This window comes from Corythoichthys intestinalis, chromosome 14, assembly GCF_030265065.1.
Source record: "Corythoichthys intestinalis isolate RoL2023-P3 chromosome 14, ASM3026506v1, whole genome shotgun sequence".
Taxonomy (NCBI): Eukaryota; Metazoa; Chordata; class Actinopteri; order Syngnathiformes; family Syngnathidae; genus Corythoichthys; species Corythoichthys intestinalis.
The window spans coordinates 6,827,916-6,844,685 of record NC_080408.1 but is presented as its reverse complement, the minus strand read 5'-3'; the positions used below and the strand labels follow the sequence as shown (position 1 = coordinate 6,844,685).

Sequence of the window (16,770 nt, the reverse complement as noted above, 5' to 3'; positions counted from 1 at the left end):
AATATTCTTGTGAGTTAATTTTATTGCTGACACTGCGTTTTGGGGTCATCAACATGTTGTGCCCCCCCTACCCCAAAAGTCAAACTCCGCCTATGGTTTGGGATGTAACTAAAGCAAAAAATAGCTGGGTTAAAGTCAAAGTTATGTTTGAAATGTATGCTTTCACAAAAAGCTCAATTTCTCCGTTTTTTCATCAGAAATTGGAAACTTGCTCAAACTAAGCTATTTTCTAATGCTGATTTCTAAAGAATGGAAAAACATATGAACTTACTTTTTTCTGCTGAAAGAAGGGAGTTTAATCTTTCTTTTGGTGGGTTCCATGTTTATATAGCAATAGAACCGAATTTTCTGTGGGCTTTGCAAAATCAGTCAAAATCCAGTAAAACGGCCGGGAGCGAAGGGCCTTGCTCCGGTGAAAATGTCTGGGAGTGAGTGAGTTAAGGAACAAAAATAAGAAATAATTTTAAAAAAATGCACCGGATATGGAAATCAATTTTTCCAATTTCCATTTTTTCCAAGATAAGAGGACTTGTTTATGAAATTCTGATAGTTTAAAGGGAAGCTTCTGAATGATAAAATCACGTTTTTAAGAAGAAATAAATTTCTTCTTTAAAATGTCGCTGATTGCAGTAGGAGTACATTGTTGCTAATGCTAACTTTCGTTAGTTCTAATTCAGTGTGGTTTTACGGCAGGTTAAAACTAGTATGCTTCTCTACTGCCATCTTTCGGAATTATTTGGCTCGTGCAGCCAGTTATGTACATTTATATCGCTAAAATGATTAATTTAATCAGTGAGTAGCTAATAAAAAAAAAACATTACAATTTTAAATACATACATTAACGATGACAAAGGATGAAAAAACGTTTTTAAACATAAAAACGTGCCTCCAATGGGGGCGACAGAGAGCTTTATAATAAGCTCTGTCAATATTTAATGCCATGTATCAGTTTTTTTACGGAACAAAAATAAGTCAATATTTTTTTAAATTGCGCCGGATAGGGAAATTCACTATTTTTCCGCAAATATTTTTTCTAAATCTTTTTCTTTTAATGGTCGTGATAAAATTTAGGAACAAGATATTTAAATAAAAATATGATACAATATGTTTTCGATTATATCATACGTTTAGTACGTTCCTGCCTTTGTTTTAAAGGACTTTTACCTCTCAGGTTTTTGTACAGGACGATAGAAAGACATTTGAATTTGAAAAATATATGCTAATCATCTGCAAAATACACAGAAAGCTAAGTAAGTGTCAGTATTAAAAAAAAAAAAAAAAAAAAAAAGATGGAAACAGTCGTAAAAACGACTCAGACAAGGATGAAACGGGTGGGTGGAGCACGCATGCGCACTTGCGCAGTAGACTCGGTTCGGTTCGGCCAGAAAAACGCAGAGACGGCCTGGCGAGGAAAGAGCTAGCGAAGGAGAACCAAATAGAAAAAGAAAACAAAGGAGCAACATGATCACAAGTGTCTTATTAGCGTGAAAGTTTCTTCCGTGGATGTCCTTGTGCTCGGGAATGGGGAGGAATCTACTCAACTACAGCACAAGCGAGGACGTGAAAGTGATGTGAGTTTGGAATCGTGATCTTCCAACCATCTGAAAGCTTCGTTTTTTCCCTCCGAGCTGTGTTAAATTCCTACGGACGCGATGTCACCCAGCGTCGTCGGGAGGAATTCCTTCGCCTGACTCGCTTTTGGTACCTCCTCCTGCCGCAGTGGAGCAGCAGAGACGATGGGAGATGCGGCGCACGACGGCGGTGTGAGGCGGACCTTCATCGTTCCTACCATCAGGAGCTTCGAGCATTATGACTTCACCAGGGCGAAGATCTGCTCCAGCCTGACGTGGCTGGTGGCCAAGGCGTTTGGCTCGGGTAGGTGGTGGTACCCTTATATGCATTTTTCTCACCCTTGGAATACAGGTTTTAAATATCCTTGTCATTGACAAGTGACACAAAATACACCCAAAAAATGAAATATTTGCAAAGTGTTTCAAAGTTTCCTTATGTATTACCTAAAGCTAAAAACCTATAGTGTTTCTAAGACTATGGTTTAAGTGTATTTTGATGGGTTAGTTTAGTGGTTAAGAGTGTTGGGTTGTGGTTTGACAATATATCAGAAAGGTACTTCGTAGTCCAAAAGGTTATCGATATGCTCCTGCCAATAATTAATATATCGTTTTAAAATGGTGTCACCGTTTGAAAATAAAACGAACCAAATGGTCGCGACTGAAATCTTCTACTAGATTAGTGTCTACGTTAGCCCACTGGTTGCATTGACAGCGCTAGATGTCCAATTCATTTTGACCAAACTGGGCGTCTAATGCCGTCAATGGCACTGAAACGAGATTATTCATAGTCAGTCTTTAGTAGGCATTTATAGATCACTTCCTATTCATTTTTAGGCATTTACAGGTCAGTTCCTGTTCATTTTAGGGCATTTAAAGCAACACTAGGTAACTTTTCAACCTTTATAAAATCATAACATTTGTGATAATATGTCGAGTGACAGCTAGTTGAATGACGCCTCTTTAATATGTTGAGGGAGTCTGTATCGCTTTCACCGACACTAATTAACTTTGAGGAGTGTGTCAGAAATCCTGCCACACAAAAAAAAACTACAAATGTGCTGATTGCTTTACGGCATGTCACTTCACCTTCTCCCCGTTCATTATAAAGACGGAAGTCGATGTGAATGCTATCGTGCGAATTCTGTAAAGGTGGCAGAGCAACAAAAGAGACAAAACGTTTTGTCTGCGGAGGAAAAAAGGGAGGCTACCAGGATATACAGAAAAAGCATCACCCTGGCTTTCACTTGCTGGCCCCCCTCCCCCTCAACCGAACTCGGGATGGGTGGTTTACCCACATTATGACACACGGTTGCTAACCGTCAAATGCTATTGTTTAGCCACAACTGTATTAATTACTAGGAATGAATCTGGGAATCTTTGGGCACCTAACGATTCGATTACGATTCAGAGGCTCCGATTCGATTATAAAACGATTATTGATGCACCCCCCTCCTTTTTTTTTTTTTTTTTTGAAATAAATGTTTTGTACATTAGTTCCAAAATTGTTCAAAAATCCTCTCAGGCTAAACCAAACTACTATTTCAGTATCAAGTTAGCATATAACAGTAAACAAATATACAAAAATAACAGTAAATAAAATATTCTGTATCAGCAGCTTTAAAGTACATTTCAATTAATTTAATGTTGTGAATCAACTGTTACAGTTGTTAAAATTTGCTCCCGTTATTCCATAATTTCCCTTCTGTCTGCTTTTGTCAAAGTTTTAAAACTATTTCATCATTTAAAGATAGATTCAAGATAAGATTCTGCCGATTTAGGAGTATTTTAGATAATTTAATTAAGTTAATTAGGTTCGCTACAACAGAGCCTTCTAGAGAAGTCACTGCTTTAGTACTGCCTTAAGATGGCGGCTGTTAACTAACGCCGGAAAGTCTGTCATTTCGCATCTCTGTTCAATAATATATGTTCTAACACCGCCTTCGTCTGTCATTTTGCATCTAGTTCTACATATATATGATACCTACTGTAGCCGTATGTTTGTAGCAACGAGCAACTGGGCGTTGTTTGTAGCGGCTGTCGGCCGCAGTCAGGTATGATTGTTTTTTTATCTAGCGGCATGAGTTGAACATGATATTTACTCTCGGTCCGTTCCTCATTGCGTCCCAAAGACCGCGCTGACTGTCTTTTACTTCCGTTTTACCTGGTATAATTCAATAATCGGAATTTGGATGTTTGTGAATTGTTCTCGAATCTTCCACGGCCGAATCGAGAATAATCTAAGAATCGGAAATTTGGCACGCCTCTATTCATTACTGTATTACTATTCATCCTTCACACAGCCGCCGGAAACAGAAATGTTGTTTAATCCATCAGCAGGTGACCGGGAGATTATTTTTTGATTGATTGATTGATGATTTTACGACACTGTGGGTGTGCGCTGGTCCTCATGGGAAACACAAGTCTTCCTTAAGGCAAAACACTACCGCTTTTGTCCACTGGCGTTGCTAAAACCAACCAAAACTGAAAAGTTACCAAGTGTTGAGTCAATTCCTATTCAGTAACCCAATATCAACAGGACGTTACCTGTAGGAAGGGTTACTTCCTTCGAAAGGAAAGTGACCCTTAAATGCTCTAAAATCAACAGGTCAACAGGAAGTGACCGAAAATCAACAAGAAATGACATGACGGCCGATATATTGTGAAACTTTGTTGTCCAAAAGGTTAGCAATATGCTCTTACCAAGAGTCGATACATTGTTTTGAAAAGGTGTCACTGTTTAAAAATAAAAGGAACTAACAGGTTGCTACTGAAATCTTCTATTAGAATAGTGTCTATGTTAGCTCACTGCTATTGATGGCGCTAGACGTCCAATTAATTTTGACCAGATTGGGCATCTAGTACTGTCAATGGCATTAAAACCAGAGCATTTTGTGGGCATTTACAGGTCACTTTCTGTTCATTTTAGGGCATTTACAGGTCACTTCCTATTCAGTAACCCAAAATGAATAGGAAATGCCCCTAAAGGAAAATGAAGTGACCGGAAATCAAGAAGAAATGACATCATATACCTTAAAATGACCTCATATTCTGGCATTGGCTGCCACTGACTGCCATAAATGTCCAGTCCGTTTGAAGTGGGAGGGATGGCAGAGAATGAACGAATGATTTCCTGACCCATGTATCGCCAGATAGCTGTTTGTCTGTCCGCAACATTGACACAGAAACATGTTAGTCTCGGGAGAGTCATGGGGGAATTTTAAAAGTGTTACAGCAGCTTTAAATCACTTCAGGTCATATCCAAGATTTTCACTTTTACAAGGGCTTTTAATTGGATTGTATCTAAATTAGGGCTTTATCGCGTTAACAGACGGTAATTAAATTTTTAAATTAATCACGTTAAAATATTTGACGCAGTTAACGCATGCACGGAATGACCCGTTCATGCGTTGCCTCAAATGGTTTACGATGACCCCGTTTTAGCACATTGAGAGTGAAAAAGCAGAGTGAAAATGCGAGCATGCACAGGCGTTCATTAAACTGTGCCTATTATTGGCTTAAGCTTTGGCAGCCACTACTAACACTCATGGTTGCCCGACTTCCCATCATGCATTTGGGCAGCGCAAGAGTCGTTCTTTTTCTTAAAATACCTAATTGAACTCAATGCAGAAATTAGGGTTGCTCCGATCATGTTTTTTTGCTCTCGATCCGATCCCGATCGTTTTAGTTTGAGTATCTGCCGATCCCGATATTTCCCGTTCCGATTGCTTTTTTTTTTTTGCTCCCGATTCAATTCCAATCATTCCCGATAATTTTTCCCGATCATATACATTTTGGCAATGCATTAAGAAAAAAAATGGATAAAACTCGGACGAATATATACAACATACAGTACATAAGTACTGTATTTGTTTATTATGACAATAAATCCTCAAGATGGCATTTACATTATTAACATTCTTTCTGTGAGAGGGATCCACGGATAGAAAGACTTGGGACTTTGTATATTGTGACTAAATATTGCCATCTAGTGTATTTGTTGAGCTATCAGTAAATGATACTATAGCCATGCCCAAATGCATGTTGGGTGGATGTAACACACCTTTAGCAACCATGACTGTGTGTAGTGCTACCAATTGATATATCTTCTCTGCGTTGGGAAATAACATAGAGTGTTAAGAAAAAGATCAATTGCTACCTTGCTTCCCCAAATTGCTTCCCTCGATATTTCTAATCGTAGGGAGAGGGATTGTAAGGCTTTAGCCAATTGAAAAAAGGCTCCTAAGGCTGCTAAAATTTACCTACTCATTTTATGCTGCCTTTTAGCTCTCTCTATAGGTAAAATGGTGCCATTACAGATTGAGCGCGACAATGCGTGAGTGGGTCGTGCAGCACATGCATTAATTGCATTAAATATTTTAACGTGATACATTTTTAAAAAAAATTAATAATCGCTTTATTGGGATAAATTTGATAACCCAACCTTAAGCCTAAACTAAAGACTCTGGATGAGTGTAACATATCATGTCTGTAACGTTAAATACAATTAGAAAACGATTTAATTATAAAATATCTATTTATTAAAAAAAGGCATGTCCGATATTTTTTTTGCCGATTCCGATACTTTGCAGCCACCACTGACAGTCATGGTTGCCCAACTTCCTATCATGCATTTGGGCCGAGCAGGAGACGCTTTTACTTAACATGCCCAATGGCGTACCGCCTGCATGCTATTTTTAGACCGTCACGTCGCATCGTAAAGCGGAAGTAAAGCCGAAGTGGGACATTATAGACCCACCCTCGCATAGAAACAACGTAATTTGTGCCACTTTTCTCCGGTAATCTTTCAAAAACGAACATGCCGATCACCCATTGCTTTTTTGGAACTTGTATAAACGACTCTAGAGATTACGACACATGAAGGATGTTTTCTTCATACGTTTCCGGAAACCAAAAACTCGGGAGGAAAAAATGTGAAGACAGAATCAACTTGCGCGGACTTTAACACCAGCTTGGTGAATCCATTCACATTTCATATATAGTAAACATTTTGTTGGGTTGGCATGGTCTTTCAGAGGACAAAGAGGTAAGCCATTTTTATATTTTTAACTTATTTTTTTAGCGTAACGTTGTGCCGTACTGCTTCTGTCTGACAATGAATGACCTGAAAAGAATTACAATGGTATCTGACTGCCACTGTTACCGTTTCTGTTATATACAGTATATATAAAAAACAACTTTAGTAAGGGGGAAGTGTAAATAAATTATAGAATTACGATTTGTTATCAATGAAAAAATTTAAAGTGTTCGTTGGCTGTCACTGAGTAGCTTTTGCGATCGCTACACAAAGCTAACTAAATTACCCCCAAGAACGGTAAGAGACGTAGGACAACCAGAGGATATATAAGAAAGACAGGGCTGATGGTAAAGGATAGCTTGTTGAAACAGGAGAATGTCATTGTCAGTCGCGTCGATAAAAAAGCTGAAGCTATGCTTAGGTCGGCTCGTTTTTTTCGTCTTTTTCAGCCTTCGACACTCAAGCCATCTCTTTAACTGAACATTTTTATGTTCTTCCACATCTTTGCCAGCGAATTTGGCACCAGGCACATCATTTTCGGAGAGAATTGGTAGGTTTAGCTCTGTAAACATCTCCTTCGTACACGATTTCCATTCATTTCCAATTAGGGACAACCGGTGGCTTGTCCCTACTTAGCAACAGTAGCTAATGTCATGAATATTAATGAGCGGAAGTGACGTGTTGCTTGCGGTACGCCATTGAACACAACACAGAACATACTGTATACCATTTGCAGCCACCACTGACAGTCGTGGTTGCCCAATTTCCCATCATGCATTTGGGCGGAACAGTTAAGTCGCTATAGTATCATTTAGTGAAAGCACAACAAAAACAATATTCCTATCTCTTAAAAAAAAAAAAGTTTTACAAAAAGAAAAGCGATGTGGCTGAAAACGAAAATATTAAGAGGGGTTTTAATATAAAATTACTATAACTTGTAATCAAATGTATCTTTTAACAACTACAAGTTTTTATCCGTGGATCCCTTTAACAGAAAGAATATTAATAATGTTAACGCCATCTTGTGGATTTTTTGTTATAATAAACAAATACAGAACTTATTTACAGTATGCTGAATGTTTATGTCCGTCTTGTCTCTTATCTTTCCATTCCGACAATTATTTACAGAAAAATATGGCATATTTTAGGAATGGTTTGAATTACGATTAATTAATTTTTAAGCTGTAATTAACTCGATTAAAATTTTAATCGTTTGACAGCCCTAATCTAAATGTAATATTGTACAATACAAAACAAATGTGTCTCAACAGTTGGTAGTCAACCTTCTCAGCACCAGTCAGCCTTAAGCTTTTTTTTGCCACTTGTATAAATCCTGCCAAGCCACTGGATTTATTACTCAATGTGGATTGGTTCTGTTTCTATCCTCACGCATATGAATGCTCATCTGTTATGGCACGACACCTTTTGTTTGAAAATGGTCTGACAACAAATCTGAGATAAGGACAATCAAAAGACCGAAAACCATCAGTGTGTCAAACTGAGCCTCGTTTAATTCTTTTAAAGCCACCCAAAACCACGATCTAATAGTGAAAAGAGAGGAAAGCAACATGTGAGAACACTCCACTGTTGCTCTTCTTTGAAAGCCTTCCTTTTGCTTGGTTTTTTTCCTTGTCCCTCTGATGACATACTTTCCGCTCCGAGCTTTGCCAAGAACTGTGGCCCGATTCATAGCCGTAACCTCGAGCCTGTACGGCTGTGATTAGAATAAATGATGTTTGTGCCGAAGAGTTGAAATATAAAAACACAAGTATAGGGAAAAAGGGTGTAAATAAACAGTAAGGGTGGGAACTTCAGGGTAGATCACGATACGATATGGTTTGCGATAAAGATGATCTCACAATATGGCGATACATCAATTATCGATACATGAGTCATAAAATCATCATCATCAACAATCTATTTTCATCCTTGTACTGCAAGTTTATCACATGAACATTCGTTCATTTGATGCCATCCCTCCCACTTCAAACTGATTAGACGTCTATGGCCGTCAGTGGCAGCCAATGAGTTAATTTTGGGGCATTTCATGTCATTTCCTGTTGATTTTTAGTCGCTTCCTGTGGATTTTTACACCTCACCTCCAGTTGATTTTGGATTACTGAAAAGGAAGTGACCCAAAATGATCCTATCCTACAGCAGGGCCATAAACGAAAAGTGGTATATGGTATTTGAAAAGTGGTATATGTTATGTGGCAAAATGGTTTTTGCCATGTGGCAAAATTGATTTTCAATTCAATTCAAATCAATTTTATTTGTATAGCCCTTTGCATTTATTTTTTGCGGTGTGGCAAAATTGATTTTGCCACACCGCAAAAAGTATTTTGACATGTGGTATTTTTTGGTATGTGGCAAAATGGATTTTGTTTTGTGTTGTTTTTTTTTTGGTACGTGGCATTTTTTGGGTATATGGCATTTTTGCAGGTCATACACGTCCATGCATTTGACAGCTTTGCACGTTAAAATTTTGCCACGTGGCAAAAAAAAAATGTCACATGGCAAAATCCATTTTGCAACATGGCAAAAAAAAAATGCCACATGGCAAATACCACTTGTGGTTCTCACTGTCTCTCCTATCCTATGGCCGTCAGTGGCAGCCAGTTCCAGGCAATGAGTTGATTTCAGGGCAATTTAAGTCATATCCTGTTGATTTTCAGTCACTTCCTGTTCATTTCAGGGCATTTACAGGTCACTTCCTGTTGATTTTGGGTTACTGAAAAGGAAGGGCCCAAAATGATTTTATGGTCCGTAGTTGCAGCCAATGAGTTAATTTGGGGGGATTTCATGTCATTTCCTGTTGATTTTTAGTCACTTCCTGTGGATTTTGGGGCATTCACCTCACTTCCTGATTGATTGTGGGTTACTGAAAAGGAAGTGACCCTAAATGATCCTATCCTACAGCAGGGCCAAAAACGAAATTGGTATATGGTATGTGGCAAAGTGGATTTTGCCATGTGGCGAAATTGATTTTGCCATGAGGCATTTTTTTTTTTTTTGCCATGTGGCAAAATGGATTTTGCCATGTGGCATTTTTTGGGCATCTGGAAAAATGAATTTTGACATTTTTTGGTATGTGGCAAAATTGATTTTGTTTTGTGGCTTTTTTTGTGTGTGTGTGTGTGGCCTTTTTGGAGGCCATGCACGTTCGTGCCATTGATGAGTATGCACATGCAAATTTTGCCACATGACCAAAAAAAAAAAAAAAAAAAAAAAGCCACATGGCAAAAAAAAAAAAAAAATGCCACTTGGCAAAATCCATTTTTCCACATGGCAAAAAAATGCAACATGGCAAAATCAATTTTTCCACATGGCAAAAAAATGCCACATGCAAAATCCATTTTTCAACATGGCAAAAAAATGCCACATGGCAAAATCCATTGGCAACATGGCAAAAACATGCCACATGGCAAAAAAATGCCAAATGGCAAATGCCACTTTTGCCACATTGCAAAAAAAATGCCACATGGCAAAATCAGTTTTGCCACATGTCAAACCACTTTTGGTTCTCACTGTCTCTCATATCCTATGGCCGTCAGTGGCAGCCAATGCCAAGCAATGAGTTGATTTCAGGGCAATTCAAGTCATTTCCTGTTGATTTTTAGTCACTTCCTTTGGATTTGGGGCATTTACAACTCACTTTCTGTTGATTTTGGGTTACTGAAAAGCAAATTACCCAAAATAATCGTATTGCCGTCAGTGGCAGCCAATGCCTGGCAATGAGTGAATTTCGGGGTATTTCAAGCCATTTCCTGTTGATTTTTAGTCACTTCCAGTTGATTTTGGAGCATTTACTGGTCACTTCCTGTTAATTTTAGGACGTTTACAGGTCAGGTCCTGTTGATTTTGGGTTACTAAAGAATGAAATGACCCAAAATTATTTTATGGTCGTCAGTGGCAGCCAACAAGTTAATTATGGGGCATTTAATGTCATTTCCTGTTTATTTTCAGTGAGTTGATTTTAGGGCATTTACAGGTCACTTCCTGTTGAGTTTGGGTTACTGAAAAAGAAGTGACCTAAAATGATCCTATGGCCGTCAATGGCAGCCAATGCCAGGCAGCGAGTTCATTTCGGGGCATCCATCCATCCTTCCATTTTCCATGCCGCTTTTCCTCACGAGGGTCGTCATTTCCTGTATATTTTGGGGCATTTACTGGTCACTTCTTGTTGATCTGGGCTATTGAAAAGGAAGTGATTCAAAAAACAAAAACAAAACAAAAACTTGTAATCACTACGAAATCTGAGTGTCAAAAATTGTTATTCGATATTTTCTGCGTCCTATATGGTATACTGGGGGTAGGGGTGGGCGATATGGCCTTAAACATGTATCACGATAAATGGAGCAGATTTATCTCGATAACGATAAATGACGATAAAGTCGTCCAAGCGGACTGTTATATAATTTGAAAATCTGAATCAATGCATGAAATACAGATTAACAGTTTCTTGTTGATTTAGTTACCAGCATTCAATTTGATATATTTAACAAATGTACATGCAGTCTAGACATTAGGTTTATACAAATGAATTGTAAACAATAAGAATTCAAGTATGAGCATTTATAACAGAGTGTATGGCTTGAACAATGTACATTGTCAAAATCGATATGCCTGTGCAAACATGTCATTGTAACACAAATGACTTGCAGCTCGAACAGTACACTTCAAAAAGACAATTTATTGTTAATGGCTGCTGTGACATAATTATTCAATACAAGTGTTTACTTTATGGTTTCAGGGTCCCCCCCCCAGTGCATTTTTTAATAAATGCACACATACATGAACCCCCAAACAGACAGACAGACAGACACACATTAAAGCTATATTGATCTTCTGCAAATGAAACACTTAAGATTTTATGATAGCAATAATGACACAGAATTAAACACATACAGAAAAATAGCTGGGGCCATTTGTGCTTTATGCTGAATGCTTTACCATCACAAAAGCTATCAGAGAAATCACACACAGTCAGTTACAAAATAACGCGACATAGTAATTGCTAGAGGCAGTCCATGCCCAATCCACTCATTAAATTCAGCCGTTTCGACAAGGTTTGAGCCGCTATCCGGTTCCATCACGTTCATTTGTTGCGTTAGCCGCTAGCGGCCGCTAGCGTTAGCGGCTAGCGTTAGCCTGTGGCCTGGCTACCGGTAGAAAGCACTGAAAGCACCATCTCCGGAAATTGTGAGAACAAGGGAGGACAGCTGGTGAAAGCCCGTCTGGATGCCACCAAGAGTCTATTAAATGTCGGGTGAAAGTTTGGCGAACCTCCCTTAAGCCACACTCCATCACGTTTTGCTTGTAGCATTAGCTGCTAGCGTTAGCTTACCGGGCTTCTCTTTGATTGGCTTCCTGATGATCACGTGACTCCCTACGTAAGTACATTCACTGCTTTCTTAAAGGGGAATGAGCATAGACGAACAACACAGAGTCAAAGCGGGATGAAAAGACTATTTTCTTGTTTTATTAATTTACCGAATTTACCGACATGGTCAAAATTACGTCGGTCATCGTGAAGAATTTCGGTGACGGTAAATTTTCGGTTTACCGCCCAGCTCTAACTGGGGGTGGGTTTCAATAAGCTTCGGCTTCTCCCGTCTGCCCTTTTCTTTTCGGGTTGAATTAATTGTAAACACATATAAATGCTGTATGTTTGTTCGGATTTGTCATGCCTGAAGGGAAAATAAATAAATAAAGTAAAAAAATACATCCTATGACTGTCAGTTTAAACGCTGCTTCGGACAAAGAATGCAAATAACATGATACATGAAGTTCTGTAATATTTTAAGAACTTTAATTTGAAAATAGCTAGCTGCTTTCAATGATATGCCTTGTAAAATGGCAAAGCATTAGCCCAGCTAGCTTAAAAGTACAGGCTGTGAATGACTGGATTGCTTTAAAGGTTATGAATATTTATATCACTGCTGGAAATTCTAACTGTAAATATATGATAATTTAATTGTTAAAGATGGACAGGGACAATCGCATGTCATTGTGTTAACGGCTAGCATTGTAGCAGACCCTGCAATGACCCTGACTGGCTGTGATGTAACTAGTGTTGCTCACTTTCCAGATGCCCTTAGATGGCTGTGATGCTCTTATCTTTTATCATCAAAGCACAAAAAAGGGACACCGGGTACTAGAGTGCCACACTAAATTTGGATTCCCATATAAACTTCAGATGGTGTCCTAAATGTCTCTTGTAAAATGCATTGGAACAAGCATTCAATGCTATGTTAAGAAACTAGCTTGTGTCCAGTTTACTGAAGAATGACTCGGTATTTCAACAGTACTGTATATTTTCTAGACAATAATAGATTGTTTTACAAAGTATAGCTGCAATGTCGGTTGGTAAACATTGCTGAGCTGGGCCTCGGGGGTCCCCCGGCAGCAGTCATCTACGTTCCTGGACTTCCTGTTGCTGTTACTTCCTGTCTTTTTCCTCTTTGATGGCCAACACAATGGAAATTTTTCTCCTCTTGACCAAGCATATTTTTTGTGCTAGCAGCAATTTTTATGTATTCATTTTTAGGGTAAATGCCATTTAGTTGCACACTTCAGATCATTATGAATGCTTTGTTAAAACATTATGTTTTCTCATTGTCTGATTCTTTATTTGGAATTTAATTAGAAGTTGATATTACCTTTGAGTTAATTACCTGAGGCTTTTTCTCTGTAGTCAGGCTAGGTAAGTTGTTGTAACTAGCTGTCATTCAAGGTGCTACTATGAAGTGTTTTACAGTATATGCTTGATGCTTTTAAATAGTACAGTATGGCGGGGTGCCCAGAGCGGGGCCTCATCTTCTTCTGGGCTGTTGTTTGCGGGGGTCAGGGCACCGGTCCCGCACCGCCCCGTGGCCGCCTCTCGGTGTTCTGCTGCTTACGTCTTCCTCTCTCTTTTCTACCCGGGAATCCTGCTTGGGCCCCAGTGCAGATCGCCGGCTGGGTGCCAGTGGTGTGGCGGGGTGTCGCTCCCTCCGGGTGGGGATTCTTTGCTGCCCCGGGCCTAGTTAGCTTTGGGGGTCCCGCGATGTGACATGTCTGTTGGGGGGTTGTGATGGGCGCAGGCATGGGGAGTGGTGGCACGTCCCCTCATCCCTTCTCTGATTGCTAGTCAATGGGAGGTGTAGATGGTCTGCGGGACTTTTCTGGGTCCCGGGGGATGATCATGGGCTTAGAACCCCAAAACAGTCACGCTAGATAGCGAGGGTAGGAATTTAAGCAGCTTATTATTCACTGGGGCTGTGGAGTCTGTGGGGTGGAAATATTGGGCAAAGGTACCATACACAACAGGCGTAGACAAGATCCTGGAAGAAAGCAAATAGGTAGATGATCAAATGAGTCCACATAGAATTATTCACAACATGAGAAGGCATTAACAGTAAACTGAAAGAGACGATCCAGCGACGTGGTGGAGCTCTGGCTGGCTTATGTAGGCCATTGATGATGATTGCTGACAGCTGCCGTCGCTCCACCTGTCAGGTGCTGGTCCTGATCCATGACAGACACACCCACACACTTGCCCAGCCCGAGGCCTGACAGGTGGCCCCTTAGCCGGAGCTGCGGGAGGAGGGATGAGCCTCTCCGGGGCCCCAGTGCGGATGGTTGGCTGGGCGCCAGTGGGGTGGCGGAGTGTCGCCTCCTCCAGGTGGGGATCCTTTCCTGCCCCAGGCCTAGTGAGCCGTGGGGGTCCCGCTGTGTGCTGTGTCAGTTGGGGAGTTGGAGGTCTGGGTGGGCGGTAGGCCTGAACGATATTGGAAAAAACTATTGTTGCGATTTTTTTTAGGTGTGCAATATATTGCGATATTATATTGCGATAGTAAAAAAAAAAAAAAAAAAAAAAAAAATTTTTTTTAAAGAAATATTCACTAGATGACTTGAATAGCTGTTTGGAAATACTTTGCATGACACACCGTGACCACAGTGTATTCATATAATACCGTTTCATTTGTGAATGATTAAGATTGCTGTATTATTATGAAGGGATCCAGGAAGCCATGTCTGCACAAAATAGATAATTTCTTGAACACAATATTTGACACTTCAACAGCAGCAAATACATTAAATGACAAATAAAAGAGCAGGTGCATTCGTCCCCTGAGTTTTTGACAAAATATAACAATAAATAACAACTTCGGTAAAATAACAACAAAGTTGTAAACATATTTGAACAAAAATATTAAATATGACAAATAAGAGTTGTTCACAAACTATAACAATAAATAAGAACCTCAGTAAAACAATAAAGTTGTCAACATATTTGAACTTAAATATTAAATCTGTCAAATAAAAGTGCAAGTGCATTAGTCCCCTGAGTTGTTTACACAAAATATAACAATATAGAACTGCAAAACTGCAACAAAGTTGTAAAAATATTTAAAAAATATTAAGTATCAAAACTTTATGTGCAGCTGTACTATAGTTATTTGAAAAATACGATTTACAGTTAATTTAAATATAAAAGAAACAGAAACTCAATTGAACTTGTAAATAATTGAACTGAATAACAGCAAATAACTGATGAATAACAGAACCATTTTAACTCCCAAATTTATGTATTTGTCTGCATATCGTCCACCTTCCTTGCTCAGCAATTCTCAACTGGGTCTCATAGGTTTTTGGCCAAGACTACTAGTTTATCCACCATTGCAGGCTTGAGACAACAACGTTGGCACGTAACAATGTTCCCACCTGTACTAAAAAGCCTCTGATGGGAAGCTCGTAGCAGGAATGCATAGATACCTGCGTTTTAAATGGTCCCACATGTTCGACGGATTACTTCTTGTTGAGGCAACCATGGCGAGGCACTGTCAACAGGGCTGTTTTTTGTTCCTTATATTCTTGTCGATAGCCAAAATACTTCCAAAACTCCTTTTGGAGACAGTCTTCCCTATTCAACGTGCTGCTTGATTGCTTGCTTTCACTTTGAAAACGGCCCCTCCTCCCTCCGCTCTGCTGTTCGGCCCCTCCTCCCTCCACTCCGCTCTAGCAGGGGAGGGGGAGGAGCCGATGACTGCGAGCTGGAGAGAATGAGAGACTGTTCACTCTCCTTCTCGCTCCTTGCTCAAAACAAACGTTTGTGGATTTAAAAAAATGAAATGAAAAAACTATCGCACGTCCTTGCGATGGGACTATTGCGCATGCGCACATCGCGATGGCGATGTTTAAACGATATATCGTTCAGGCCTAGTGGGCGGGTTACTGGTGGGGGTGGGCATGGGATCAGTGGCACGTCCCCTCATCCCTTCCCTGAGGGCTAGTCAATGGGAGGCACGGATGGTCTGCGGAACGGTCATGGGTCCTAGGGGATGACGGTGGCCCCTTCGCTGGAGTTGCGGGAGGAGGGATGAGCCTCTTTAGGCCACAGTGCGGCTCGCTGGCTAGGCACCGGTGGGGTGTCGGGGTGACGCCCCTACCGGGTGGGGATCCTCTCCTGTCTTGGGCCGTGGGGGTCCCATGGTGTGCTGTGGATTTGGGGATTTGTGGTCTGGTTGGGCAAGCGGTGGTGTGGGCCGGCAAGGCGTGGTGGTGGTGCATCCCCTCATTCCTTCCCTGAGGGCTCGTCAACGGGGGCGCAGATAGTCTGCGGGACCGCCCTGAGTCCCGGGGGGATGACGGTGGCCCCTTCACCATAGCTGCGAGAGGAGGGGTGAGCCGCACTGCCCCCCTTCCCCGATTGGCTAGGGCAGTGCTTGGGCTGGCCCCCTCGCAGCATTTCCACTTTTCTGCAGGAATATCACACGTCTGAGTTTGTCTAATTGCACCCAGTCATGCGTGAACAAACTCAGGCAGAGAGATTGTCAATGCCAGGATTAGCGATCAGGCAGCATAGAATAGGATGTCAACATATCCACACTTACAGCTGATTTATATAATACTGGGTTTCACATCTCACATTGCTGAATTGTGTATGCTCCACCCTACCTAATCAAGTCTCCTTTTGACTCACCTTCCCTCCTCTTTCTCTTCGATTATCGGGCGCCCCACATGGTGTCCACTGGTAAACATCATTAGCTAACGATAGCACCACTAAGCTCATAGGTAGCATAGGTGTGTAATCATGTATGTCTTGTTGTTGTTTGTTCTTCTCCTCTTCTGTTGACTTTCTTTTTGTCCCGCTTTATCCCTTTATATTTGGAGGACCAA

General features: G+C 40.4%; 1 protein-coding gene across 5 annotated transcripts in view; it reads left to right on the top strand.

Annotated features, from left to right (window-relative positions):
• Nucleotides 1–1,372: 1,372 nt before the first annotated feature.
• The window catches only part of camsap2b (calmodulin regulated spectrin-associated protein family, member 2b), a 94,073-nt gene continuing 78,675 nt past the window's right edge, over nucleotides 1,373–16,770 (top strand). For 4 of the 5 annotated variants that reach the window (XM_057857023.1, XM_057857020.1, XM_057857021.1 and 1 more), the window contains exons 1-2: nucleotides 1,373–1,571; nucleotides 1,721–1,875. In XM_057857023.1, coding sequence (XP_057713006.1) covers nucleotides 1,504–1,571; nucleotides 1,721–1,875 — 223 coding nt within the window. In that variant the 5' untranslated portion in view covers nucleotides 1,373–1,503. Of the gene's footprint in view, nucleotides 1,572–1,663; nucleotides 1,876–16,770 lie in introns of all 5 variants that reach the window. The other variant, XM_057857022.1, reaches the window with a different exon arrangement.